The sequence below is a fragment of the Bos indicus genome, chromosome 29 (genome assembly GCF_029378745.1).
Source record: "Bos indicus isolate NIAB-ARS_2022 breed Sahiwal x Tharparkar chromosome 29, NIAB-ARS_B.indTharparkar_mat_pri_1.0, whole genome shotgun sequence".
In the NCBI taxonomy this organism is placed as follows: Eukaryota; Metazoa; Chordata; class Mammalia; order Artiodactyla; family Bovidae; genus Bos; species Bos indicus.
This window is the reverse complement of record NC_091788.1, coordinates 1490366-1517946: the sequence shown is the minus strand read 5'-3', so window position 1 is coordinate 1517946 and position 27581 is coordinate 1490366. Positions and strand designations below refer to the sequence as shown.

Below are 27581 nucleotides of genomic sequence, written 5' to 3'. Positions count from 1 at the left end.
TTGATGGACACTTAGGTTGTTTCCGTATCTCGGCTGTTGAAAATAATGCTTCAGTGAATGTTGGGATATATGTATCTTTTCAAGTTAGTCTTTGTGTTTCCTTTAGATAAATACACAGATGTGAAATTGCTAAATCATGTGACAGTTCTATTTTTAATTTTTTGAGGAAACTGCATGGTTTTTCCCATAGAAACTGTACCACTTCTATTCCCACCAATAGGTCACAAGCACTGCTTTTCTCCACATCTTCACCAACAGTTGTAATTATTGTCTTTTCTATGATAGCCTTTCTAACAAGTATAAAATGGTCACATTATGGTTTTGATTTACTTTTCTCTGATTAGTGTTGAGCATCTTTTCATGTCTTTTGGTCATCTGTATGTCTTCACTGGAAAAATGTCTGTTCATATCCTCTATTCATTTTTAATGAGATTTATTTTATGTTGAGTTGTATCAGTTCTTTATATATTTTGGATATTAAGCCCTCATCAGAAGTATCATTTGCAAGTATCTTCTCCCATTCATTAAGCTGCCTTTTTATTTTGTTTATAGTTTCCATCCCTGTGCAAACACTTTTTAGTTTGATACAAGCATATTTGTTTATTTTTGCTTTTTTATTCTTACCTGAGGAGACAGATCCAAAAAAAATAGTACTAAGACCAGTGTTGATAAGTATATTGTGTTTTCTTCTAGGAGTTCTTCGGCTTCAGGTCTTACATTTAAGTCTTTTTTTAAGGTTTATTTATTTATATTTGGCTGTGCTGGGTCTTCATTGCTGCACATGGGTTTTCTCTAGTTGTGGCAGGCGGGGGCTCCTCCTTAGTAGTGGCGTGTGGGCTTCTTTTGCTGCAGAGCATGGCCTCTAGGTGTGCAGGCTCAGTCATTGTGGCCCACAGGCTTTGTTGTCCCAAGATTTGTGGGGCATCTGGGAATCTTCCCAGACCAGGGATCAAACCCGTGTCCCCTGCATTGGCAGGTGGACATGCCATTTTTAGCCACTGGACCACCAGGGAACCCTTACCTGTAAGTCTTTAATCCATGCTGTGTTTAGTGTGTGCATGGTGTGAGAGGAGTCCAGTTTGATTCTTCTGCATGTAGCTGTCCATTTTCCCAACACTGTTTACTGAAGAGGCTGTCTTTTTCTCATTGTATATTCTTGCCTCCTTTGTCATAAATTAATTGACCATGTAAGTGTGGATTTATTTCTGGATGCTCTAGTCTGTCCCGTTGGTAAATGTACTGTTTTTGCCCCAGTACCATACTGTTTCGATTACAGTAGCTTTGTTCTTGTTGTCATGTCTGACTCTTTGCAACCTCACAGACTGTAGCAAGCCAGGGTCCTCCGTCTTCCACTGTCTCCTGGAGTTTGCTCAGATTCATGTCCACTGGATTGACGGTACTATCTAACCATCTCTTCCTCTGCCGCCCACTCTTCCTTTTGCTTTGTAGAACAGTCTAAACTCAGGGAGGCATGAAATATCCAGCTTTGTTCTCCTTTCTCAATATTTGGTTATTCAAGGTCTTTTGTGTTTTTGAACAAAATTTAGAATTATTTCTGCTAGTTCTAAGAAAAATACAATTGATATTTTGATAAGGATTGCATTGAGTGTGCAGATTGCCTTGGGAGTATGGTCAGTTTTAAAATATTAATTCTCCTAATTTATAAGTACAGCATATCTTTCCATTTGTTTGTGATATCTTCAATTTCTTTCATCAGTGTCTTATAATTTTCCAAGTATATGTCTTTTACCTCCTTATGTAGATTTATTCCTAGGCATTTTATTATTTTAATGTGATTGTAAATAGGGTTGTTTTCCTAATTTTCTCTTTCTAGTTCATTGTTAGCATATAGGAATGTAAAAGATTTCTGTATATTAATTTTGTATCCCTCAACTTTACTGAAATAATTTATTATGTCTAATAGTTTTTTGGTGGCATCTTGAGGATTTTCTATATAGTTTCATGTCATCTACAAACATTGATCGTTTTACTTCTTCCTTTCCAGTTTGAAATCTCTTTATTTCTTTTTCTTGTCTCATTACTGTGGCTAGGACTTCTAGTACTGTTAAATAAGTGGCAAGAGTGAGTATCCTTGTCTTGATCCTAATCTTAGAGAAACTATTTTCAGCTTTTCACTGTTGACTCTGATGTTGGCTATGTGTTTGTCATATAGGGTCTCTATTATGTTGAGACATGTTCCCTCTATGCCCACTTTCTGGAGAGCTTTTATCACAAATGGATGTTACATTTTGTCAAAACCTTTATCTATATCTATTGTGATGATCATATAACTTTTATTCTTCAATTTTTTAATGTGGTATGTCACATTGATTTATTTGTGGCTATTGAACCATGCATATATCCCGGGGATAAATCCCACGTAATCACAGTGTATAATCTTTTTAATGTATTATTAAACTTGATTTGCTGATATTTTGTTGAGACCTTCTGCATCTATGTTCAGCAGTGATACTGACCTGTTACTTTTTTTTGTAGTGTCTTTGTCTGGTTTTTGCATCATGCTGATACTGGTCTCCTAGAATGAGTTCAGAAGCATTCCATCCTCTTCAGTATTTTGGAATAGTTTGAAAAGGATCAGCATGAACTCTTCTTGGGTAATTTCCACTACTCTATCTTCCAGTTCACTGGTCTGTTCTTTTCTATCATATAATCTACTGTTTATTCTTTGTAGTGTATTTTTTTTATTTCAGTTGTTGTATTATTAAGCTCTTTTTTGGTTCTTCTTTGTGTTTTCTCTTTGTTAAACTTATTGTTGTATTCATCCATTTTTCTCCTGAGTCCATTGAACATCTTTAACATCATTACCTCTAACTCTTTACTGGGTGAATTGCTTATCCTACATCTTCTTCATGTGGATTTATACCTCTCTCACCTCATTTTGCCCAATTTTCTTTTTTATTTCTTCATACTAAGTAGGCTGGTTATGATTCCTGATTTTGGAGAAGTGGCCTCATGTTGGAGATGTCCTATGGGGCTCAGCAGGGCACTCCCTGTGTTCACTGGAGTCATATGCTCTTGGGTTGCCTCATGTTTGGGCTGTGTGAACCCTTCTCTTGTGGCATGGCCAGCTACTGTGGGCATGCTGGTTGGCAGGGCTGGCCCCTTGCAAAGGTGGCTCCCAGCCACTGCCTCATGTATTGGCTGCTTTCCCACTGGTGGGTGGGGCTGGATCCCAGCATAGCTGATCATGGGGCCTGTGAAGCCCAAGGCTGGTGCCAACCCTCTAATGGGTGGGGCCAGATCCTGGCACAGCTGAGTGTGCAGTCCATGAAGTCCTGGGACTGGTGCCAACCAGCTGGTAACCTCCAGCACAAAGAGGTTAAAGGGAGCTCTCCAAAATGGTGTTTGTCAGTGCTGGTGTCCACATGGTGGAATAAGCTCCCGAGAATGGTTGCCACCGGTACCTCCATCCCCAGGGGAGTCCTAGTTGCCACTCCCCTCTCCCGGAGGCTCTCCATGATGAGCAAGTAGATCTGACCCAGGCTCCTTTCAAACTGCTGAGACTCAGAGCATGAGAGATTTTGTGTGTGTTCTTTAAGAGCAGAGTCTTTGTTCCCTGTATCCCTCTGGCTTTCTCAAAGGTAAGGCCGGCTAGTTTTCAAAGCCAGACATCCTAGAGGCTCATCTTCCCAGTACAACACCCCCAAGCTAGGGAACCTGATGTGTGGTTCAGATCCCTTTGTGCTAGAGAAGGACCTCTGCAATTGTGATATTCTTTCAGTTTGAGAGTTGCTGATCCAGGGATGTGATTCTGACTACACCCTTCTTAGTCCATCCCTTCTACTCAATTTTATTATGGTTCCTTCTTTATATCTTTAGACATATAAAATCTTCTCTGCTAGTCTTCAGGTTGTTCCCATAGGTAGTTGCTATGTAAGGAGTTATTATGGTTTACCCCTGGAACAGGTGAGTTCAGGGTGTTCCTACTGTGCTATGCTATGCCATCTTGAACACACTCCCCCCTTTTAGGAAGCTGATTTTATAACTGCTCTCCATTTTTTATATGTGAAGATTTGGAATTAACTTTGCTAATTGACATAGTCAAGCCATTGCCCAAAGAGAAAAATCTCAAGTGTCTACTGAATAATAAAAAAGAATTCCGTATGACTCTTGTCTCTTTTAAGCTTTTATAATCTATTATGTCATTTATTTACCACTTATTAGTTTAAAGATTTCATAAAGAAAATTCATATCTGTTATGTGTTAAAATCCAATAATTAGTTAATTCTCTCTAAAATAATTGGAATGAATAAGTAAACATATAATTAAATAATTTGTGCTGAAATTTTACCTCGGGCAATAAAAACCATAATATTTACATCATTATTTTTAAGTCTTCTAAAATGTGTGGTATTTCTATAATATTAAAATAACAATTATTTTTTCCTTCCTAGACAAGTGGAATTACTGATATAAAGGTAGGTCATTTCTGAATTACTAGAGCTTTGATAACTTTTCTGCTTAAGTATGAAGCTTCCTGATCATTTACACTTAGGGGAAAAAGGTTGAAAGTTCATACCCACCCAGTAGTAGAAACAGCAGTCTTGCACTCAGTCCTTTACCTATTGCATACCCGGGGCTGTGACAACCCCCATTTTCCTTTGGAGAATTTACTAATGGGACTAACCACCTGGCATGTAAGTTTTTCTCTGGTCTCAGTGACATACTTAAGACCAGAATTAGCAAGAGGTTTTTGGTTTATTTGGATATTTTTTGGTGTTTGTTTGTTGCTTTGAAAAAGATGTTTTCCATGGATTTGTGCAAAAGCTTGACTATATAGAGAAAAGTGAGGGGTTTATCTTTATTCTGCTCCTGGGTAATTAACGAAGGATCAAGTTTATCATGATAGGCTTTTTTGTGACTCCATATTTACTTAGACTTATATTTGTATTTGTTAAATTTTCTTTCACTTAGGGAAGGTGTTATAAAATTAGATTTAGTCAGAACTCAGAACTTACAGTAATTTTTAAGACTAATTGGCCTTTCACTATCCATACAGTTTGCTAAATAAAATAACAGCATAAAAATTAGTACCCTCATAAGCATCTAAAGGGCTTCCCTAGTGACTCAGTTGGTAAAGAATCTGCCTGCAATGCAGGAGACCCAGGTTTGATCCCTGGGTCAGGAAGATCCCCTGGAGAAGGGAATGGCTACCCCCTCTAGTACTCTTGCCTGGAGAATCCCCATGGACAGAGGAGCCTGTCAGGCTACAGTCCTTGGGATCACAGAGTCGGACTTGACTATGTGACTAACTTTAAGCATCTAAAACATTCATTTACATGCTATAAATTAATATACTAACCTTAAAACATGACTAAAGTCAGCCCTTCTATAGAAATACTTTGTTAGTCTAACTATTATTTAAGAGAAAAAGTACTTTTATAAAATACTATCATTCAGACAGTTCAGTAACCCAACTGTGTGCTCAAGTAAACAGGCGCCATGAGGTTTCACCATTTCAAGAAGAAAAGTCAGTTAAAACTATGAAACCTTAAAATTTGGAGGGTGGGGGTAGGGAATAAGAAATTGATTGGGCCTGTAAAAAGAACCCATCAACAATACATAGGTAAAGTTTAATCAGTGCCTGTTTTCACATGATAACCATCTACTGGAGAATATATTTTTAAAATCATTGAAAAGTATTTAGGAAAAAATGAAATGAGAGAGCACCAAAAATGCTATCCAGAAAAGTGGAAAATGTTTTAAAATACAAATTGTATAAATCCATTACCCGTGTAATTCTTTCAGGTCATACTTACAATACTTATTTAATTATGGTACATTTAGAAAATTGTGTTTTTTTTTTAAAAAATCATTACTATCATTCTTAAATACTTTAAATCAACACTGGGCAGAAAAGTCACAGGTGAAATCTAATTTTATGGAAAAATTTTGAATGAAATCATAACAGAGCAGCAGACTATCAAGAATTATATATTTTGACTAGGTGATGTCTTTTTAGGAGAAAATTTTGAATCTTTTCCAAGATTGTTTTTCAAACAGATCTGCCCATGAGTGTTCTCCTTTGGAGAGGAAAATTGTATTAGGTCTACCTTCTTTATATTTATCACAAATGGGCTCGAATTTTAGAATAAGCAAACCTGTCTCCTTTAAAGCAGATTATAGATTACTTTTTTATCTGTACTAGTATATCTCAGGAGAAGGCAATGGCACCCCACTCCAGTACTGTTGCCTGGAAAATCCCATGGATGGCGGAGCCTGGTAGGCTGCAGTCCATGGGGTCGCACAGAGTCGGACACATCTCAAGCGACTTAGCAGCAGCAGCAGCGAGTGTATCTCAAATGAGCAAAGTTAACATATACTAAAGGCAAGGGCCTAACAAGCAGAGAAATAACTTGAATGACCCTTCTTTCCCAAAGGTCACATTGGCCAATATTGTTTTGAGAACGTTTGACCTCCTGGAGCATTTTTTTCCATTCAAAAGTAGACCTTTCTAAAGATTTTTAAACTTCTATAAAAGGATAGTGTAGGTGGCGCTCAGACAGTAAAGAATCTTCCCATAATGTGGGAGACCTAGTTTCGATCCCTGGGTTGGAAAGATACCCTGGAGAAGGGAATGGGAACCCACTCCAGTATTCTTGCCTGGAGAATTCCATGGACAGTGGAGCCTGGTGGGATATACTCCATGGGATCTCAAAGAGTCGGACACTACTGAGCAACCAACACATATACATAATAATTAGGCAGTAAACAGAAGTTTTAATGAACAGATTTGGCCTTTGAAGCAAAACATAAAACAGGTAAGCCTTTTTTTTTTTTTCAGGTAAGCATTTTTAATGCTTTAATATATACATTTCTATTCCTATTTATCAATATTGATATTAATATAGTAAATGAATAATTTAAAATGTGCAATTAATCAAAAATTTTTTGAGTGACTTTATCACATGCCAGCCCATATGCAATGGCAGTCAAAGCCTTAAATTTAGAAACTTAAAAATGACAATTCTAAGCCATAATCATCTATAGTCTTACGAGCTTTTAAACATCGAAAATTGGAGCTTCAAAAAGATATTTTACTCATGTTATGCTTTTTGTACTAAAATATTACTCTTCTGTAAGCAGAGAACTATTGTTTAATCAGCATAATTCATGGGTATTCAAATCATAGTTCTATTATAAAGGACTTCATGGGGTTATTTAAAGCATTTTCATGAGTTTTCATGTCAGAATATATCCTGTTTTTTAAAATTTTGTGAGAAAAAAAGTTTAATAGACTTTCCCTAAGAAACTTCTTACAGCATTTAATTAACATAGCATCAGAAATCTTTAATCTTGCTCTAAATTTTTCATGTTGTGATTTAAATATGTTTTTTATTCTTTTATGACATTAACCATTGGGTTGCCCATACCAGACAATAAAACTTTTTCATGATGCTGCATTGCTCAAGACTGTGTTATTGGCACAGTCTCATCCAGGATCTAGTGATCTTGGTATAGAATGGCCCAGAATCAGACTGCCATCATATTGATTTAATATATAATTTTTCATACCACCCTACAGTGAGGGGTTGATATGTGATTTTCTATAATGACATATATTGTTTTAATGTGGAAAACAAATCTTTTAAAATTAAAAGATATGTTAATTCTGGTTCCATTACTAGTCAGCACTAGAAGGCATACCCTATTACACAGAAAGTCTTAAAACTAACAATTTGTTCTAGCTACAGAGAACAGTAATGCATGCAGTGAGCCTTTTCTGTACTGGAGCATGGGCATCCCCTTCACTGTGATGTGTTAAGTGGCAGCTGTCACTGAGGACCTGTGTTGTGAGAAGGTGGGAGGTGAAGAGAGACATTTAGGAGGTACACAGGAGTAAAGTCACATGAGTCAACTTACAGGAAAGGGTCTTTCCAACATGTGTCCAAATGCACAGAAAATATGCATCTCTTGTATGTAACAATTTTTTCAATGATAGTTTATTTTATTCTCTAGAGTGTAGACTTCACTAACAGGGAACATTCAAGGCATACATCTATTAACAAACTGGAATACGAGAATGAAAGGCTCCGAAATGATCTTGCAAAACTTCATGCCAGTGGAAAATCAACATGGGCTAATGTAAATACCTATGAAGAAGCAGGAAGGTATGCCTATCAAAGCCAAATAAAAATGGGGTAAAAATGAAGATGGGTATGCCAGCTCCACTTACATAAGGATATAAACATACAAACATTCAAGTGAAATTTGTTTTTAAATAATCAAATTGTAATTTTATACACTTTCTCTTCAGCTGCTTAAAATTTGTTTATGGGGACAATTCAATAGTCTAGATATACATGAAATTCTATGGTCTCAGTAGCTTTCCAAGGGTAACAGTGAAATGAGTAGACTGTTAAATGAATTTTTGTCAGTTCCGAACTTTCTTAGAACCTGATGTGGCATACAGAATATACAAAAGTAATCTTTTTTTTTTTTTTTTTATGTCAGAGTACAGGAACGGCTACCTACTCCAGTATTCTGGCCTGGAGAACTCCATGGACTGTATAGTCCATGGGGTCACAAAGAGTCGGACACGACTGAGCGACTTTCACTCACTCATTCACAGGCAGATAGCATGTCTGGCTTAACTTCAGATACATGTACACTTTGTACTGATGCTCCATCAGTGGAGACAGACTGTGGTCTTTTCACAGGAGAGAACCTGGGGGTGTGTGAGAGGGGTCTTCTGTGAGTGAAGAGAAGCATGTGGAAAATCAATACCTGCTGCCTACATTATCCCCAGGCTCTTTAAAATGTCTTACTTCAAAATTTAAGTAAATATATCAGCCTTAACATTTGACTAATTTCTTCAACTTTAATAAAATATGTTTGGAGTCAGAACTGTCTCTGGAGTTCTTTCACCATTTTCCAGCACTGGGAAAATGCTCAGCAAAACAAACAAGTTTCTTTTCTACAGGATTTTGCAAAGCCATTAATGTGGTAATTACTTTGTGAGTTTCCAGGAACAGGTATGGTGTGCAGTATTCCCCAAACTTGTTTGATACGAGGTTTATTAACATTCCATGGTGCTGAGAAATGGTGAATCAATAGGTCCAGACCTAACATCAGTACAACTTTTGTTTAAAAGCTCATAATACTTAGCATGAAAACTTCACATACAGATAATTAATATTTGCAGCTTTGGGGAATTCAAATATTTAACCTTTATTTTCCCATCTGACAAGTAGGGATAATAATTATAAGGGTTTTCTGAGGATTATAGGAGAAAACCTATTTCTTTGTAAAATGTATAATTCCCTAAATGTTAGACATTATCATTGATACTATTATTCTAACAAAATTGTTAATATTTACAATAATATTGATACTTCTCCAACTCCCAGTACCTAAAAAGTATATTTTGGTGGATAAACAATGACTGAATCTGACATTTCCTCTAAAGATAGTGCTGTTGGGGAAGGGTGATGCCCTGCTCCCTAAGTAGCCCAGTGCTACAGGTACAGTCCTTAAGTCCAGGGGCTGTACTTGACACATCTGCTCAGCATCCTCGTGCGTGTAGTACATCCTTTCCCACTCTCACCACCCTGACCCTGTGTGTGCCGGAAGGATATGTTCTAACCCAGTGTTAGAAACAGCAAGCACTCAGAAGTGCTGAACTAATAGCTGTTCAGGTGGTCATGGGAGGGAATGAGAGAAGCCTGCTGCTGCTCCACAGGGGCGCTTCTTCGGTCGGTAGGGTGGTATGTTCCGGGCAGTGCAGCGAGAGTCCAAAAGGGATGTGGAGAGGATGAGGGGCGTGCACCCCAGCCAGAGGGCAGCTCCCTGCTGAGTATCCCCATGTTGACTGGCCAGGGTAACTGCAAATCTGTCCAGAAAACCTAACCTTGATCTGGGGGTAAGAATATAATTTCTAATATAGAATAAACCCTTTACAACGCACTTCTCTCCCCATGGATACATTTCTCCATGGGTCACATCCCCACCCCCTGTATGCGGTTTTCTCTCTGTAAGAGAAAATCAGCACCCCAGTGATGTTATGAAGGGTCTTCACCGCGTCTTCTCCAGCCACTGGTCTGTATTGCACCCCTGTTAATGCAGAACATTGTTTCCTATTCTTGGTTGTTGGGAATAACTTGGAAAGCCTCAGGTGAAGGTACTAGATGTTCTTCTTTAAACAAAAAGACAGCTCCTCTGCCTTTTCCTGTCTTTAATCAGTGTTTTTATTGTTTGGATTGCTTGGGCAGTACGGAATGTGTTAAGAGTGCCTAACGGAAACAAGGCGGCAGGGGGCACGGAGCAGTGTAAGAGGTAACATGCTCAGCGGGAGACTGTCTTAATAAGCAGCTTGGGCGACTGTTCCTACTGCAGAGCCCTGTGTCCTGCCAGTCTCATTTGTTCAAAGTTTCATTAAATTTGTTTTAATGGCTTGTCTGATTTCAATGTTCTCCAGTGACCTGATTTTTAAAAGAAACAGCATTTCAAATGTTCTGAATAAATTAGTACCATGTAAAACCCACTATGGGGAAAGAATTGTTGAGAGGCAAGGACACTGTGAACTCACTGGTGGAGAACTGTAAAGCACATATCTATTAATTTTAGCAAGTGAAAAAAGGCAATGTCCTTTCCTTCCCTCACAACACAGCTCAGTGAAGTCAAATACTAAAAGCTGTATGTATTTATTAGGAAGAAAATAATCAAAAAACACACAGTCATATTTACATATCAATGGCTAATACAATAAGGTCTTATTAAAGTATTTTAGAAAGGAAAAAGCTTTTAGATAAAGGTATGGGAACATAATGTTCCACAACATTTTAAAGTCTGTAGTCTAATTTTTAACCCCTTCTTGCTTTTGACTGAGGAAGATTTGTATAATATATTATTAAAATAAGCTTTTGTCTACTTGGAAGTTAACTCGGTTTTTATTGCTTTTCACTCCTGTTAGAAGTGATAAGATTTTTGTGTTCATCCACTTAAAATGTGAAGCATTTTAGGATATTTCAAAGGATTTCTTTTCCAATAAAAAGTTATTCAGCACTTTAAAAAACTTAATGGAGTTCCTTGGTGGCCTAATGGTCAGGATTCCAGGCTTTCACTGCTGTGGTCCCTGGTCAGGGAGCTGAGATCCTCAAGCAGTGTGATGGCCTAATGGTCAGGATTCCAGGCTTTCACTGCTGTGGCCCAGCAGGGAGCTGAGATCCTCAAGCAGTGTGATGGGACCAGAAACACACAAACAAGATTAATGAATGAGATGAGACTGAATCTGGCAATGGAAGTAGTCAATGTTTTCAGCGTTTTTAGAATTAAGTTAGAGTTTTGAAGTTTAAGGATCATTTGCAAGCTAACTTAGAAAAGTGGTGTCCAGAACTATTAATATATAACTAATTTTAATGGCAAATCAGTTTTGTAGTGTATGATGGAGTTTTATCTCTATATACAGTTCATACTTAAAACTGAATATATGGCTTTAAGAATTATATCATGTGCTGGAAAGATATTGGTAATCACAAGCTAATCAATAAAATTGCTTCAGATCTGGTCAGGAAATTAAAAGTTTCTAATACTAAAACACCACAAAGTCAGGTTTGTCATAATCACTCTACAGGATCTCTTGTCAAGGAATGAATAGTTATTTATCTAGGAGCAAAAAAGTAAGCTGAGTCAGTTTTGCACCAGGGTCTTGCTCAGGAGAGAAAAACACAGTAGCCTGAAGAGTTCCAGGCTCGGAAATAATGGAATCAGGCGTGTTATGTGGAGTGTTAGAAGGGGAGGCCAGAAGTGGTAAATCAGCCTAGTTTGTCAAGGGATCCCCTTTCGTGCTGAAGACAGTACACTGTATGTAGCCCAGGGAGGCTTGTAAACTCAACGGAGGGCCAGGGCTGTGTAGACGGACAGCTCTGTGAACTGTGCGGTTGGCTCAGCCCTCAAGCCAGCCCGAGTTGGGTAGAGCTCTCTCCAACAGGAGGGCTCCTGCCCTCCTGGCAAAGCAAGGAGAGGCCTTGCAATAGGGTCTATGGAACAGACCAGCTTGTGAGATGGTAGTAAAAGCTTTCTGAAATAATTTTTAAGATAGCTTTTAAATTGATATACTTAGCATTTTTTTTGCAAGGTGGTTTTGGTTTTATGAAGTATTTGAATAGCTGTATTCTTGAAGAAGAACTTTTCTGTCATATAAAGATGATTTAAAGCAAAAGTGCTTTGCTTCATAATGTAACTTTCCTTTCATTCTCTGCACTTTATTGATCTTACAATAAAGAAAATGTTCATGTATAAATTTTAGTAATTAAGATCGTAAAGTTGTATCTATACATCCAAAGCAAAATGGATAATTATTTAGATAATTTAGGGCAAATAATACTTTCCCTGAAATCTCTGTATAATTGAGATTACAGAGGGATGTATATTTCTTGAACCATTTCTATAATTATCTTATTTTTTTCCACTGTGCTTTGAAGTATAGATGGACTCATTCAGATTAAAAGGTTCAACTGAAGATTCTATGCAGATGTACAAGGCAATTGTTATAATTCTATTTGAATTGTGGGATGTTTCATTTTATTTTGCACATCATAAACCATGTTATTTTAGTTTAATTTGCTGTTCTGTTTCCATGGTAATTATGGTTTGGAAGAATGGATTAAAAACAATCCATTTCAAGATAAATAAAAATGGAAACCACGTTTTGTTTTTATGTACTAGTTTACAGATGCCTCACTTAACTTTTATTGCTATTTGTATGCATAGCTTTGAAAACGTTTGCATAATAAAAGAAGTCTATATAGATAGATAGTCTTTGGATAAGAACAGAGAAAAATAATGTAAATTTTTAAAACTGTGTAAAGTTAAAATATGAAGACTTTGAAAATGGTTAATCAATACCTGTAGAGAATTTGAATTGTTAGTAAAAATAAATAACTTTAAATTGAAAGGATTTTTATGTTTCCATGGTCTTTGATGATTTTGATTAAACCCCATTTTCATGAATTAATATTCAGAGAAGATACTTATTTAGTTCCAAACAGCCCATACTGTTAGGACCTTTTTGTGTAAAATTTTAGGGTAAGTTGGTTTGTTTATTTTATTATTCATTTGTTTAGTCAGCACACCAAAATTTAAAATCCCACTGGTATTTTATTCAGTCTAATCTTCTACCCTATATTTTGGCACAAACAACCAATTCTATACTGTGCTTTTCATCAAACTGTGGAGTTCAATTCTCATAACAACCCTTTTTTATAAATGAAAAAATTAAAGTTACAGGTAAATATAGTTACCTGTTGCTCAAGGTCATACAACTAAGGGTGGAGGAGTTTAGGAGATAATGTAAATTGAAAACATACTATAAATTATTAAGCTCGACATAAATTATAATTATTATTATTGTACGGAGACTTATTCTAGTGTGAAAAAAAAAAGAGAACAATTATGTTAAGAAAGCCAGTGAGGTTAAGTAAAATGAGAATAGGAAAAGAGTGTCTGTTTAGAATTGTCAAGGGTAGCCGTGTTAGCTGTTTAAAAATTTTTTCTCATACTGGTTTAATGTCATTTAATTAAATAGCAAAGAGACAAAACAGTAAAACACAGAAAGAGAAACAATATAGGCAATAAGAATGGCAGAATATTTTTAGCAATTATGAAAGTTTCCTGCTTCATTATTAATTGTTCTAAGTCTTTTAAGTGGAATAGAAATTGTCAGCAAAATTATTTTCAAAGACATACCCAGATAACAAGCCCAAATATTTTATTGTGCTTTCCCCACAGTTAGAAATCAGAGAAATTTAAATTCTTAGCTCCATAAATAAGCAGGTGACCTTGGTATCAATAATGACAACCAGTCCTTCTCTTTTAGATTTAACCACGATCGTGAGCCAAACAGAAGCGCAACACCTCCATTGCCGTCTTTGCCATTTCAAACCAAAGAAATAACCAGTCCTTTGGTTAGTGATGAGGAAGTATTCCCCATGGTGAGTTGCTGACTATTGGTTACTATTTTCTCCTTTATGGAGTGAATACTCTTACACTGATACTGATATTACTGATATGTACAGAGTAGTTTAAAAAAATATATTGCTCTTTAAATAAGACTCCAAGATGGGTCTGCAAGTAATTCAGCAGTGACTATCTATAGAAGGAAAAGCATCCATAATGTTTCGTGAAGTATTTCACCTCAAGTACAGGCTGAAATTACTGGTGACTTTTAAATATGCAAGTCACTTCTGGACATTCCATGAGCCTTAAAGATCTGTATATTTTAAAGAGCTACAAGTGATCTTTTGTGACTGTTTTAAAAAAAAAATCTCTTTTACTGACTCTGACATACATACAGAAAGATGCACAAATCAGAATTGGACAGCTTGATGAATTATTGAAAAGGCAACAGAGCAGTGCAGCTGCCACCCAGGTAATAAACAGAGCATTAGTAGCTTTCCAGAGGCCCCCTTCCCACGCCCTTCCAGTCACTCCAGCCTACTCCCAAGATAACCACTGTCCTGACCTTTTAAGTCATAACTTGGTTGTAGCCATTTGTAAATTTTAGATAAATCGTATCATGCTGTGTGTGTTCTTTTGTATGGATTCTTTCTCCCACTGTTGTTTGAACATTGTTTGATGAGAGTCATTATCCATATTGTTGGCTGTAGTTTATCCACTTTTGTTTCTCTATTAGTATTACATTATATAAATACCATATATAATGATATGATTATCCATGATACAATTTATCCATTCCACTATTGACATCAGATCAGATCAGATCAGTCGCTCAGTTGTGTCCGACTCTCTGCGACCCCATGAATCGCAGCACACCAGGCCTCCCTGTCCGTCACCAACTCCCGGAGTTCACTCAGACTCACGTCCATGGAGTCAGTGATGCCATCCAGCCATCTCATCCTCTGTTGTCCCCTTCTCCTCCTGCCCCCAATCCCTCCCAGCATCAGAGTCTTTTCCAATGAGTCAACTCTTTACATGAGGTGGCCAAAGTACTGGAGTTTCAGCTTTAGCATTATTCCTTCCAAAGAAATCCCAGGGCTGATCTCCTTCACAATGGACTGGTTGGATCTCCTTGCAGTCCAAGGGACTCTAAAGAGTCTTCTCCAACACCACAGTTCAAAAGCATCAAATCTTTGGCGCTCAGCCTTCTTCACAGTCCAACTCTCACATCCATACATGACTAAAGGAAAAACCATAGCCTTGACTAGACGAACCTTTGTTGGCAAAGTAATGTCTCTGCTTTTGAACATGCTATCTAGGTTGGTCATAACTTTCCTTCCAAGGAATAAGCGTCTTTTAATTTCATGGCTGCAGTCACCATCTATAGTGATTTTGGAGCCCAGAAAAATAAAGTCTGACACTGTTTCCACTGTTTCCCCATCTATTTCCCACGACGTGGTGGGACCAGATGTCATGATCTTCGTTTTCTGAATGTTGAGCTTTAAGCCAACTTTTTCAGTCTCCACTTTGACTTTTATCAAGAGGCTTTTGAGTTCCTCTTCACTTTCTGCCATAAGGGTGGTGTCATCTGCATATCTGAGGTTATTGATATTTCTCCCGGCAATCTTGATTTCAGTTTGTGTTTCTTCCAATCCAGCATTTCTCATAATGTACTCTGCATATAAGTTAAATAAACAGGGTGACAATATACAGCCTTGATGAACTCCTTTTCCTATTTGGAACCAGTCTGTTGTTCCATGTCCAGTTCTAACTGTTGCTTCCTGACCTGCATACAACTTTCTCAAGAGGCAGATCAGGTGGTCTGGTATGCCCATCTCTTTCAGAATTTTCCACAGTTTATTGTGATCCACACAGTCAAAGGCTTTGGCATAGTCAATAAAGCAGAAATAGATGTTTTTCTGGAACTCTCTTGCTTTTTCGATGATCCAGCCGACGTTGGCAATTTGATCTCTGGTTCCTCTGCCTTTTCTAAAACCAGCTTGAACATCTGGAAGTTCACGGTTCACATATTGCTGAAGCCTGGCTTGGAGAATTTTGAGCATTACTTTACTAGCGTGTGAGATGAGTACAATTGTGTGGTAGTTTGAGCATTCTTTGGAATTTCCTTTCTTTGGGATTGGAATGAAAACTGACCTTTTCCAGTCCTGTGGCCACTGCTGAGTTTTCCAAATTTGCTGGCATATTGAGTGCAGCACTTTCACAGCATCATCTTTCAGGATTTGGAATAGCTCAACTGGAATTCCATCACCTCCACTAGCTTTGTTCATAGTGATGCTTTCTAAAGCCCACTTGACCTCACATTCCAGGATGTCTGGCTCTAGGTCAGTGATCACACCATTGTGATTATCTTGGTCATGAAGATCTTTTTTGTACAGTTCTTCTGTGTATTCTTGCCATCTCTTCTTAATATCTTCTCCTTCTGTTAGGTCTGTACCATTTCTGTCCTTTATCGAGCTCATCTTTGCATGCAATGTTCCTTTGGTATCTCTGATTTTCTTGAAGAGATCCCTAGTCTTTCCCATTCTGTTGTTTTCCTCTATTTCTTTGCATTGATCGCTGAAGAAGGCTTTCTTATCTCTTCTTGCTACTCTTTGGAACTCTGCATTCAGATGTTTATATCTTTCCTTTTCTCCTTTGCTTTTCACTTCTCTTCTTTTCACAGCTATTTGTAAGGCCTCCCCAGGCAGCCATTTTGCTTTTTTGCATTTCTTTTCCATGGGGATGATCTTGATCCCTGTCTCCTGTACAGTGTCACGAACCTCATTCCATAGTTCATCAGGCACTCTATCTATCAGATCTAGGCCCTTAAATCTATTTCTCACTTCCACTGTATAATCATAAGGGATTTCATTTAGGTCATACCTGAATGGTCTAGTGGTTTTCCCTACTTTCTTCAATTTAAGTCTGAATTTGGCAATAAGGAGTTCATGTCTGAGCCACAGTCAGCTCCTGGTCTTGTTTTTGCTGATTGTATAGAGCTTCTCCATCTTTGGCTGCAAAGAATATAATCAATCTGATTTCGGTGTTGACCATCTGGTGATGTCCATGTATAGAGTCTTCTCTTGTGTTGTTGGAAGAGGGTGTTTGTTATGACCAGTGCATTTTCTACATTTGAATTATTTCCTGTTCAGAGGTGATTACAAATACTTTTCCTAAAAACATCCTTGTAAGTGTCCTTTGGTGCACATGTGTACACGTTTCCGTTGGATCTATACCTAAGAACGAAATATTGTTGTTGTTGAGTTGCTAAGTTGTGTCTTTGCAAGTCTGTGGACTGTAGCCTGCCAGGCTCTTCTGTCCATGGGATTTCCCAGGCTAGAATACTGGAGTGGGTTGCCATTTCCTTCACCAAGGGATCTTCCTGACCCAGGGATCAAACCAATGTCTCCTACATTGGCAAATGGATTCTTTACCACTGAGCCACCTCACTCAGAGTTGCTAGGTCACAGAATATGTACAAGGTCAGCTTTAGCATGTACTGTCAAGCTCTCTTCCTGTTTGAGTCAGTTCACAGCCCTATAAGTAGTGTGTGAGTATTCTCCTTTTCTCTATTCTTTCCAGCAGTTTTTAACTGTTATTGGTCTTAATTTTAACTCTCATGGTCAGTGGGTGCATGCATGCATGCTCAGTCGTTCAGTCATGTCTGACTCTTTGTGACCCCATGGACTGTAGCCCACGAGGCTCCTCTGTCCACAGGATTCTCCAGGCAAGAACACTGGAGTGGGTTGCCATGCCCTCCTCCAGGGGGTCTTCCTGACCCAGGGATGGAACGGGGGTCTCTTATGTCTCCTGCATTTGACAGGCAGGTTCTTTACCACTAGTGCCATCTGGGAAGCCCATGGTCAGTGGGTAGTAACATCTTCTTGTGACTTTAATTCTTACTTCCTGGAGACTAATGAGGTGAGTGCCTCTCATAAATGTATTGACTATTTTGATATTTGATATCTATTTGATTTGCTTATCTAATTTTCTATTGAATTGTCTTATTGATTTATAGAAGTTCTTTGTATATTCTAGATTTAAACCCTTTGGTGGTTATAGGTATTACAAATATCTTCTCCCATTCATACTTGCCTTCTCACTTAATAGAATGTTTTGATAATCAGAAGTTCCTAATTTTAATGTGTTCATACTTATAAATTTTTTTTATGCTTGATATTTTTGGTGTCTTATTTATAACTTTTGCTTGTCCCAAAGTTATAAAAAATATTATCTATTTATCTTTTAGAAGCTTTGGCTCTTTTTTTTTTTTTTTTTTTTTTACTTAAGTATAGACCTGGAATCAATTTTTGCATATGGTGCAAGGAACAACCTCAGTCCCATTTCCCATGGAAATATTCAATTTGATTTATATATGGTTTCCAATTCTATAGATTCTTTTGGATTGTCTATATTTAGAATCAAAATTCCCTGGTGGCTTGGACGGTAAAGAATCCACCTGCAATGCAGGAGACCTGAGTTCGATCCCTGGGTCAAGGAGATCCCCTGGAGGAGGGCATGGCAACCCACTCCAGTATTCTTGTCTGGAGAATCCCCATGGATAAAGGAGCCTGGCGGGCTACAATCCATAAGAATGCAAAGAGTCAGCCACAACTGAGTGACTAAGCACACAGTGTTTTCCAGTTCTAGAGATTCCTTTGGATTTTCTATACTCAGAATCAAAATAATGATAGCTAGACTTCCTACTTTCAGAGAAGGCAATGGCACCCCACTCCAGTACTCTTGCCTGGAAAATCCCATGGATGGAGGAGCCTGGTAGGCTGCAGTCCATGGGGTTGTTAAGAGTCGGACACAACTGAGCGACTTACTTTCACTTTTCACTTTCATGCATTGGAGAAGGAAATGGAAACCCACTCCAGTGTTCTTGCCTGGAGAATCCCAGGGACAGGGGAGCCTGGCAGGCTGCCGTCTATGGGGTCGCACAGAGTCGGACACGACTGAAGCGACTTAGCAGCAGCAGCAGCAGACTTCCTACTTTCAAATCTTTATACTTTTTTTTTGTTGTTCTTGCCTTATTGTACACAGGACCTCTAGTAAATGTAAAGCAGTAGAAGTGATATTGCCAGCATCTTTCTCTCATTTTCAATTGCAAAGGGAAAACATTCAGCATGCCACTATTGTGCGTAATATTTGCTATAAATATTTTGCAGGTTCCTTATTAAAAGATTAAGAAGTTCCTTTTATTCCTAGGTTGCTAAATTTGTTTTCACAAATTGGTATTGAATTTATCAATTGCTTTTTCCTGTGCTGTTGAAATGACCATATAATTTCTTCTTTGATCTGTTAATGTAGCATTTTTTTTTTCCTGATGTTAGATTGTTAACCCAACCTTGGAATTCTTAGAATAAACCACACTCGATCACTGGAGTTGATCTGTTCATATTGGTTTAGAGTTTTGCTTTATGTTCATGAGAGAAATTAGCCTGTAATGTTTCGTTGTTATGCTTGTCAAGCTTTGATACTCGATTATGCTGTCCTGGTAAAACAGGTGGGAAAGGTTTTAAATTCCGCATTCCCTGTTCTCTTTCCTGTGTTGTTTTCTGTGCATAAAGAGCCACTGCTCCCAGCCTTGAGGAAGTGGCCTCATACTGTAGGTTAATTTTTTTTTTCAGTTCCTGAATTTTCATTTGATTTTTTTTTTTAAGTTTCCAGTTAAAATTTTCTACCTTGTGGTTTGATTTATTGAACATAATCACAGTTTTTAAAGGTATGTAGGTTTTTTACCTCAGAAACTAGTAGTGCTCTTGCAGTTACCTTCACTTGTATTCAAAGTGTATTATGTAATTTTTCACTGCCTGTCCATGATATACCAATATTGGGTACAGTGATAAAAATAAACAATAATAACAAACAAACAAACAAAAGACAGAAAATGTTTGAGCTGGTCGAGGCATGTCATGAACACTTCTCTGCCTTTCTGGAATCTGTCAGCTGCTTTGGGAGGGGCTGGTAGTAAGATTTAAGCTGTTGTGGAAGAGGAAGACTTAAAACCATCAACTCTGGAAGTTTTAGAGATCTCAACCAGTCCATCCTAAAGGAGATCAGTCCTGAGTGTTCATTGGAAGGACTGATGTTGAAGCTGAAACTCCAATACTTTGGCCACCCAATGCAAAGAGCTGACTTATTTGAAAAGACCCTGATGCTGGAAAAGACCGAAGGCAGGAGGAGAAGGGGACGACAGAGGGTGAGATGGTTGGATGGCATCACTGACTCAATGGACATGGGTTTGGGTGGACTCTGGGAGTTGGTGATAGACAGGGAGGCCTGGTGTGCTGCGGTTCGTGGGGTCGCGAAGAGTCGGACCCGACTGAGCGACTGAACTGAACTGAAAGCCCAGCAATGCTCTTTTGTTTCATCTCAACATAAAATGTCAAAATTATCTGAACAGAATAAAATTCCATAACAATAAAGTAAATAAACTTCCTCATTTAAGCTAAGGGAACCTCCAAGAGGACTTAGCAAGTTCTGTATCAACAAAACTTCTCGCTTTAAGGACTCCAAAGTAAACACATAATCCAACCCAGCAAGAGGGGGAAAAAAAGTGATAAATTGCCAAAGGCTTCATTGCAACTCACTTCAGTATTCTTGCCTGAAAAATTCCCTGGACAGAAGAGCCAGGTGGGCTACAGACCATGGGGTCACGAAGAGTCGGACATGACAGCATGCACATGACGTGACTTCACTGTTCTAATATCAGGTGACTTTAGGATGATTAGTTTCTGCTTAAATATCACCTCATCAGAAACACCTGAGGAACAGTAGCACCTCCCTCATCATATTCTATTTTTTGTTTTATCCATAGTACTTTATTATAACATATTTTGTTTGCCTCCTTCCTCTAGAATTTAAGCTCCATTAAAGTAGGATTTTTTCTGTTTTTGCTTGCTGTTTTAACCCTAGCACCGAAAATAATGCCTGGCATTAGTAGGCATTTAAAAGACATGCAAGAGTGTCTATTGTATAACTTAATGAACGCTGGATTTCTTTCCACCTCTAAAATTCTACATTGTTACTTGAGGAGCTCATAACTAGAGAGTCATCCAGGAAAGAAAATTATCTATTGTTGTAGGTCTGGGCACGGGGAACGTTGGCTGTGATGGCAGCCCTGGAGGCTCCTGAAAGACACGGCCCAGACCGCCATTCTGAGTCCAGTGACTTCATCCACTGTTGCATTCTTTATTCCACATCAGTGCTGTTCCTGCTCAGACCACCAATGACATCCTCACTGTTAAGTAAATAGACAGTTCAAAGAACTCATCTTCCTTAATCTTTTTCTCTTGATATCATGTTCTCTGACTTCTAAGACACTACTCTCCACTGATTCTCCTGTTGCCTTTCTGATCACTCCTTCCCAGTCTGCTTCCAAAGTTCTCCCTCGGTATACCTGTCCCTTAACTACTAGTGTTTCTCATTCACTCAGTCACTGATGGAGTAAACATGTATTGAGCACTCACTATATGGCAGGTTCTGTTCTAAACACTCATTGATGAGATAGACAAGTCTACACTCTGGTGAAAAAAGAGGGGAACTCCATCAGTGGGTGAATGGATAAACGAAGAGTGGTGTGTATACACAGTGGAATACTATTCAGTTATGAAAAGGAGAGAAGTGCTGATACATGCTATAACATGGATGGACCTGGATAATATCATGCTACCTGAAGGAAACAAGACACAAAAGGTTATATATTGTATAAAAATGCCCATAATAGGTGAATCTGATTAAAACAGATTGCAGGTTGGTGGTTGCCAGGAGTATAAGGGGATGGGAAAGCCAGGGAGCAAGGCTTGATGGGTACAGCTTCCTTTGGGGATGATGAAAATGCTTTGAAACTAGATATTTAATACACTGTGACTATACTAAATCCACACCAAATTGTTCATTTTGAGATGGTTAGTCTTACTTTATATAAATTTTATCTCAAAAGAGAGAGAACAGTTAATGACTACAAACAAATTAAAAAATCAAAAAGTTATAAATACTATAAAAATTGATGAAAAGATAGCAAATGATGTGATAGGAACTGATGACAGAGTGGGGGATGACTTTAAGTGGCTAGGAAAATGATTACTGATAAGGGGACATTTAGGTTGAAACTTAAATAACAAAAAAGGATCCAGCCTTAGAAAAACCTGGAAGTAGAGAGTTTTGGGCAGATGGAATGACCGGGTCAAATCTGTTTGGCAAAACAAAGTTTGTTAAGTTTGAGAACCAGAAAAGGGGAAGTGTGTAGTCTGGAGCTAAGAAGTATGTAATGAAATAGGGACAGAGAAATTGGCAGGAGAACTCCAGGTCTGTAGAGACAGTGGCCATGGGAAGCAGTTGGGAGTTTATTTTAAAGCAGTGGGAAGCCATGAGAAAGTTGCAAATGGTAGAAAATATAATCTGTTTTAAAAATCTTTTGAAGATCCATTTGACTGCCAAATAAATTATAGATGGGCAGAGGTAGAAGTGGAGAGAACAACTGTCAGGCTATTTCAATAGTCAAAGCAAGAGATGGTGCTGCTGGCTTTGGAACAGTTGCGGCGGAGCCAGGAGGTGTTGGATCCAGGAAATATTTTGGAGAGCAAATGAGACTTGACAGTGGATTGGCGGTGGAAAGAAAAGACTCAGAGATGACTCGTAGGTTCTCCGCTTGAGCCTCAGGTACATAGTAGCACCACTCTCTGACACGGAAGACTAGGAAGGAGCAGTGTTAGTGGAGAAAATTCATTATTTCCAGGTTAGACATTTAAACTTAAGTGTTTACTGAACATGCAAATTAAACAAGCAATAGGATATGTGAATCTGGTGTTCAAGGAATAGACCAGAGCTGGAAATAAAAAAGGAGCATTTTAATTAGCATGAGGCTGATACTTAAATCTATCAGACTAGATGATAATACTTCAGTTCAGTTCAGTTCAGTCGCTCAGTTGTGTCCGACTCTTTGTGACCCCATGAATTGCAGCATGCCAGGCCTCCCTGTCCTTCACCAACTCCCGGAGTTCACTCAGACTCATGTCCATCGAGTCAGTGATGCCATCCAGCCATCTCATCCTCTGTCGTCCCCTTCTCCTCCTGCCCCCAATCCCTCCCAGCATCAGAGTCTTTTCCAATGAGTCAACTCTTTGCATGAGGTGGCCAAAGTACTGGAGTTTCAGCTTTAGCATCATTCCTTCCAAAGAAATCCCAGGGCTGATCTCCTTCAGAATGGACTGGTTGGATCTCCTTGCAGTCCAAGGGACTCTCAAGAGTCTTCTCCAACACCACAGTTCAAAAGCATCAATTCTTCGGCACTCAGCCTTCTTCACAGTCCAACTCTCACATCCATATATGACCTCTGGAAAAACCATAGCCTTGACTAGACGGACCTTTGTTGGCAAGATAATGTCTCTGCTTTTGAATATGCTATCTAGGTTGGTCATAACTTTCCTTCCAAGGAGTAAGTGTCTTTTAATTTCATGGCTGCAATCACCATCTGCAGTGATTTTGGAGCCCCCAAAAATAAAGTCTGACACTGTTTCCACTGTTTCCCCATCTATTTCCCATGAAGCGATGGGACCGGATGCCATGATCTTCGTTTTCTGAATGTTGAGCTTTAACCCAACTTTTTCACTCTCCACTTTCACTTTCATCAAGAGGCTTTTTAGTTCCTCTTCACTTTCTGCCATAAGAGTGGTGTGTAAATGGAGATGCTGTCCCAAGACAAAGCCTTAGACCATAATGTTTAGTGCTCCAATGGGAATCTTCAAAGAGAGGAGGAACATCTGGTGGTGAAAGAGGTGGAGTGGGATCCAAGGGGTAAGGTTTATTTGTAGAAGCAAGGTCATTAAGAAGGTAAGACGGAATAGAATCCACAGTGTAGGTAGAAGGAAGGGTCTCTGAAACAGTGTGGCCTAAAATACGGCTCTAAGTGTGAGTGGCACGGAGGAATGGAGGTCCTGAGAAAGAGGCAAGGCTGTGTGGCCGTGATTAAGAAAGTGAGTATACTAGGGAAGGGCAGGAGAATGGCCAGGCAGTGCTCACTAACCATGTGAATTTGTGCTCATGAATTTTAAGTGAAACTAGTCCCTGTGTGATGTAATTTCTCCTCCATTCACTTGCCCAGCATTCAACCGCTCAGGTACATGCTTGGTGCAAGCAGTTTTAATTCGGCCTGAGTTTTACCATGTGTCTAGCATGGAGCTAGGATAAAGGAAGGGACACGTTGCTAAATGGCTATCATGATGGATATGGAATGTGAGCAGAATTAGAAAAGAGAGATATGAGAGAGTTAGATATGAGAGAGTGGGAATACTAGACTAAGTCAGTTGGAAGCATACTAGGTGGGTTACATAAAATCTCCATTAGTAAGTAATGCAGTTATCATGACGATAGTGTCAAGAATGTGACCGTGGGAGTGGGTGCCTAAAGTGAAGTGTTCCCCAGGATTCCATTTTTCCATTTCTTCCTCTTCTTTTATTTTCAGGTCTGGATGATTTCAATCAGAGTCACAGCTTTAATTATTACCTATAACTTTCAAATATACCTCTCTGGTCCACACCTGTCTTCTGAAATCAGGACTGATATATCCCACTGTCTACTTGACAATCTGTGTCCCAAGTCACCTCTAACTCAGCATTATTCAGACTTGAATATATTCCTTCATTAATATATTATTTCAAAAAATTATCAAAAGCATACCTGTGCTAGAATCTGGGGGATCAAAACTAACTAAGACATTACCCTTAATGGGCCTCTTTACTGTCTTTCCTTTCTCCCTCCATAACTAGCATTGATGTCATCCAGTCACTCGAGCCAGAATCTAGGAAGTGATGAGTCTGAAGTCAGGTTTCCTAGAGCCTGAGATGAAGATTCTTGTAAAAGTGATTTACTAAGGTAGTATTCTCAGCAGAAGGAATGAGGGAAGCAGGCTAGGGGAGGGGAGGAAGGCTAGATAAGGATGAGATCTTAGTTAGAGATTAGTGTAGTCTGGTCTCACCAGGAGCTTGGAACATGGATTGTACAAAAGAGTTGGTTCCCCTGGAGATAAGAAGCTTGGCCAGTGTGGGTTTGTTTGTTTTCTATTGACGTATATTTATTTACATTGTTTGCAGTGAACAGCAGAGTGATTCAGTTATATATGCATGTCTATTTTTTTTAGATTCTTTTCCTAGGTTATTACAAGATATTGAATATAGTTCCCTGTGCTAAACAGCAGGTCCTTGTTGATTTTATACAAGTAGTCTTTATCTGTTAATCCCAAATTTCCAATTTGTCCCTCCCCCACTTTTCTTTGATAACCGTAAGTTTGTTTTCTATGAGTCTATTTCTGCTCTGAATGAATTCATGTCATTTTTTTTAGATTCCAGTAATAAGTGATACTGTGACATCTGTCTTTGTCTGACTTACATCATTTAGTATGATAATCTCTAGATCCATCCATGTTGCTACAAATTGAATTATTTCATTCTTTTTATGCCTGAGTAATCTTCCATTGTGTGTGTTGTGTGTGTTATGTGTGTATGTATATAGATACATGACGTATATTCTTTATCTAGTCATTATTTAGGTTGCTTCCATGCATTGACTGTGGCAAACTGTGTTATAGTGCTGCCATAAACACTGGGGTGCATATATCTGTATAAATTAGAGTTTTCATCTTTTCCAGATATATGCCCAAGAATAGGATTGCTGGATCAGATAGTAACCCTGTTTTTAGTTTTTTTAAGGAACCTCGATGCTATTGTCCGCAGTGGCTGCACCATTACATTGCCACCAACACTGTAGGAGGGTTCCCTTTTCTCCACACCCCCTCCAGCATTTATATTTATAGACTTTTTGTTGATGGCCTTTATGACCTGTGTGAGGTAGATCTCGTTGTAGTTTTGATTTGTATTTCTCTAATAATTACCAGTGCAGTCTATGGGGTCACAAAATGATGGACATGACCTAACAACTGAACGACAACAAATAATTAGCTATATTGAGCATCTCTTCACGTGCTTGTTGACCATCTGTATGTCTTCTTTGGAGAAATGTCTGTTTAGGTCTTCTACTCATTTTTTGCTTTGATTTTTTGTTTGGTCATTGAGCTGTATAAATAGTTTGCATATTTTAGAAATTAGGCCTTTGTTGGTCACATTGCTTGCAAATATCTTCCCCCATTCTGTAGGTTGTATTTCCATTTTCTTTATTGTTTCCTTTCCTGAGAAAGCTTTTAAGGCTTATTAGGTCCCACTTATTTATTTTTTCTTTTGTTCCATTGCTTTAGGAGATATATCCAAAAAGATATTGTTGCAATTTATGTCGTAGAATATTCTGCCTATGTTTTCCTATAGGAGTTTTATAGTATCTGGGTTTACATTTAGATCTTTAAACCATTTATATATTTTTTCTTTTTTTAATTTTATTTTATTTTTTAACTTTACAATATTGTATTGGTTTTGCCATATATCAAAATGAATTTGCCACAGGTATACATGTGTTCCCCATCCTGAACCCTCCTCCCTCCTCCCTCCCCGTACCATCCCTCTGGGTCATCCCAGTGCACCAGCCCCAAGCATCCAGTATTGTGCACCGAACCTGGACTGGCAACTCGTTTCATATATGATATTATACATGTTTCAATGCCATTCTCCCAAATCATCCCACCCTCGCCTTCTCACACAGAGTCCAAAAGACTGTTCTATACATCAGTGTCTCTTTTGCTGTCTCATATACACGGTTATTGTTACCATCTTTCTAAATTCCATATATATGCGTTAGTATACTGTATTGGTGTTTTTCTTTCTGGCTTACTTCACTCTGTATAATAGGCTCCAGTTTCATCCACCTCATTAGAACTGATTCAAATGTATTCTTTTTAATGGCTGAGTAATACTCCATTGTGTATATGTACCACTGCTTTCTTATCCATTCATCTGCTGATGGACATCTAGGTTGCTTCCATGTCCTGGCTATTATAAACAGTGCTGCGATGAACATTGGGGTACACGTGTCTTTTTCAATTCTGGTTTCCTCAGTGTGTATGCCCACCAGTGGGATTGCTGGGTCATAAGACAGTTCTATTTCCAGTTTTTAAAGGAATCTCCACACTGTTCTCCATAGTGGCTGTACTAGTTTGCATTCCCACCGACAGTGTAAGAGGGTTCCCTTTTCTCCACACCCTCTCCAGAATTTATTGCTTGTAGACTTTTGGATCACAGCCATTCTGACTGGCGTGAAATGGTACCTCATCGTGGTTTTGATTTGCATTTCTCTGATAATGAGTGATGTTGAGTATCTTTTCATGTGTTTGTTAGCCATCTGTATGTCTTCTTTGGAGAAATGTCTATTTAGTTCTTTGGCCCATTTTTTGATTGGGTAATTTATTTTTCTGGAGTTGGGCTGTAGGAGTTGCTTGTATATTTTTGAGATTAGTTGTTTGTCTGTTGCTTCATTTGCTATTATTTTCTCCCATTCTGAAGGCTGTCTTTTCACCTTGATTATAGTTTCCTTTGTTGTGCAGAAACTATTAATTTTAATTAGGTCCCATTTGTTTATTTTTGCTTTTATTTCCAATATTCTGGGAGGTGGGTCATAGAGGATCCTGCTGTGATGTATGTCGGAGAGTGTTTTGCCTATGTTCTCCTCTAGGAGTTTTGTGGTTTCTGGTCTTACGTTTAGATCTTTAATCCATTTTG

At 38.4% G+C, this 27581-nt stretch overlaps 1 protein-coding gene across 7 annotated transcripts in view; it reads left to right on the top strand.

Annotated features, from left to right (window-relative positions):
• Positions 1–27581, top strand: part of DEUP1 (deuterosome assembly protein 1) — a 141967-nt gene that overhangs the window by 101647 nt on the left and 12739 nt on the right. For 6 of the 7 annotated variants that reach the window (XM_070783241.1, XM_070783246.1, XM_070783245.1 and 3 more), the window contains 3 exons: positions 4416–4439; positions 7981–8132; positions 13838–13952. In XM_070783241.1, the coding sequence (XP_070639342.1) occupies positions 4416–4439; positions 7981–8132; positions 13838–13952 (291 nt within the window). The other variant, XM_070783243.1, reaches the window with a different exon arrangement.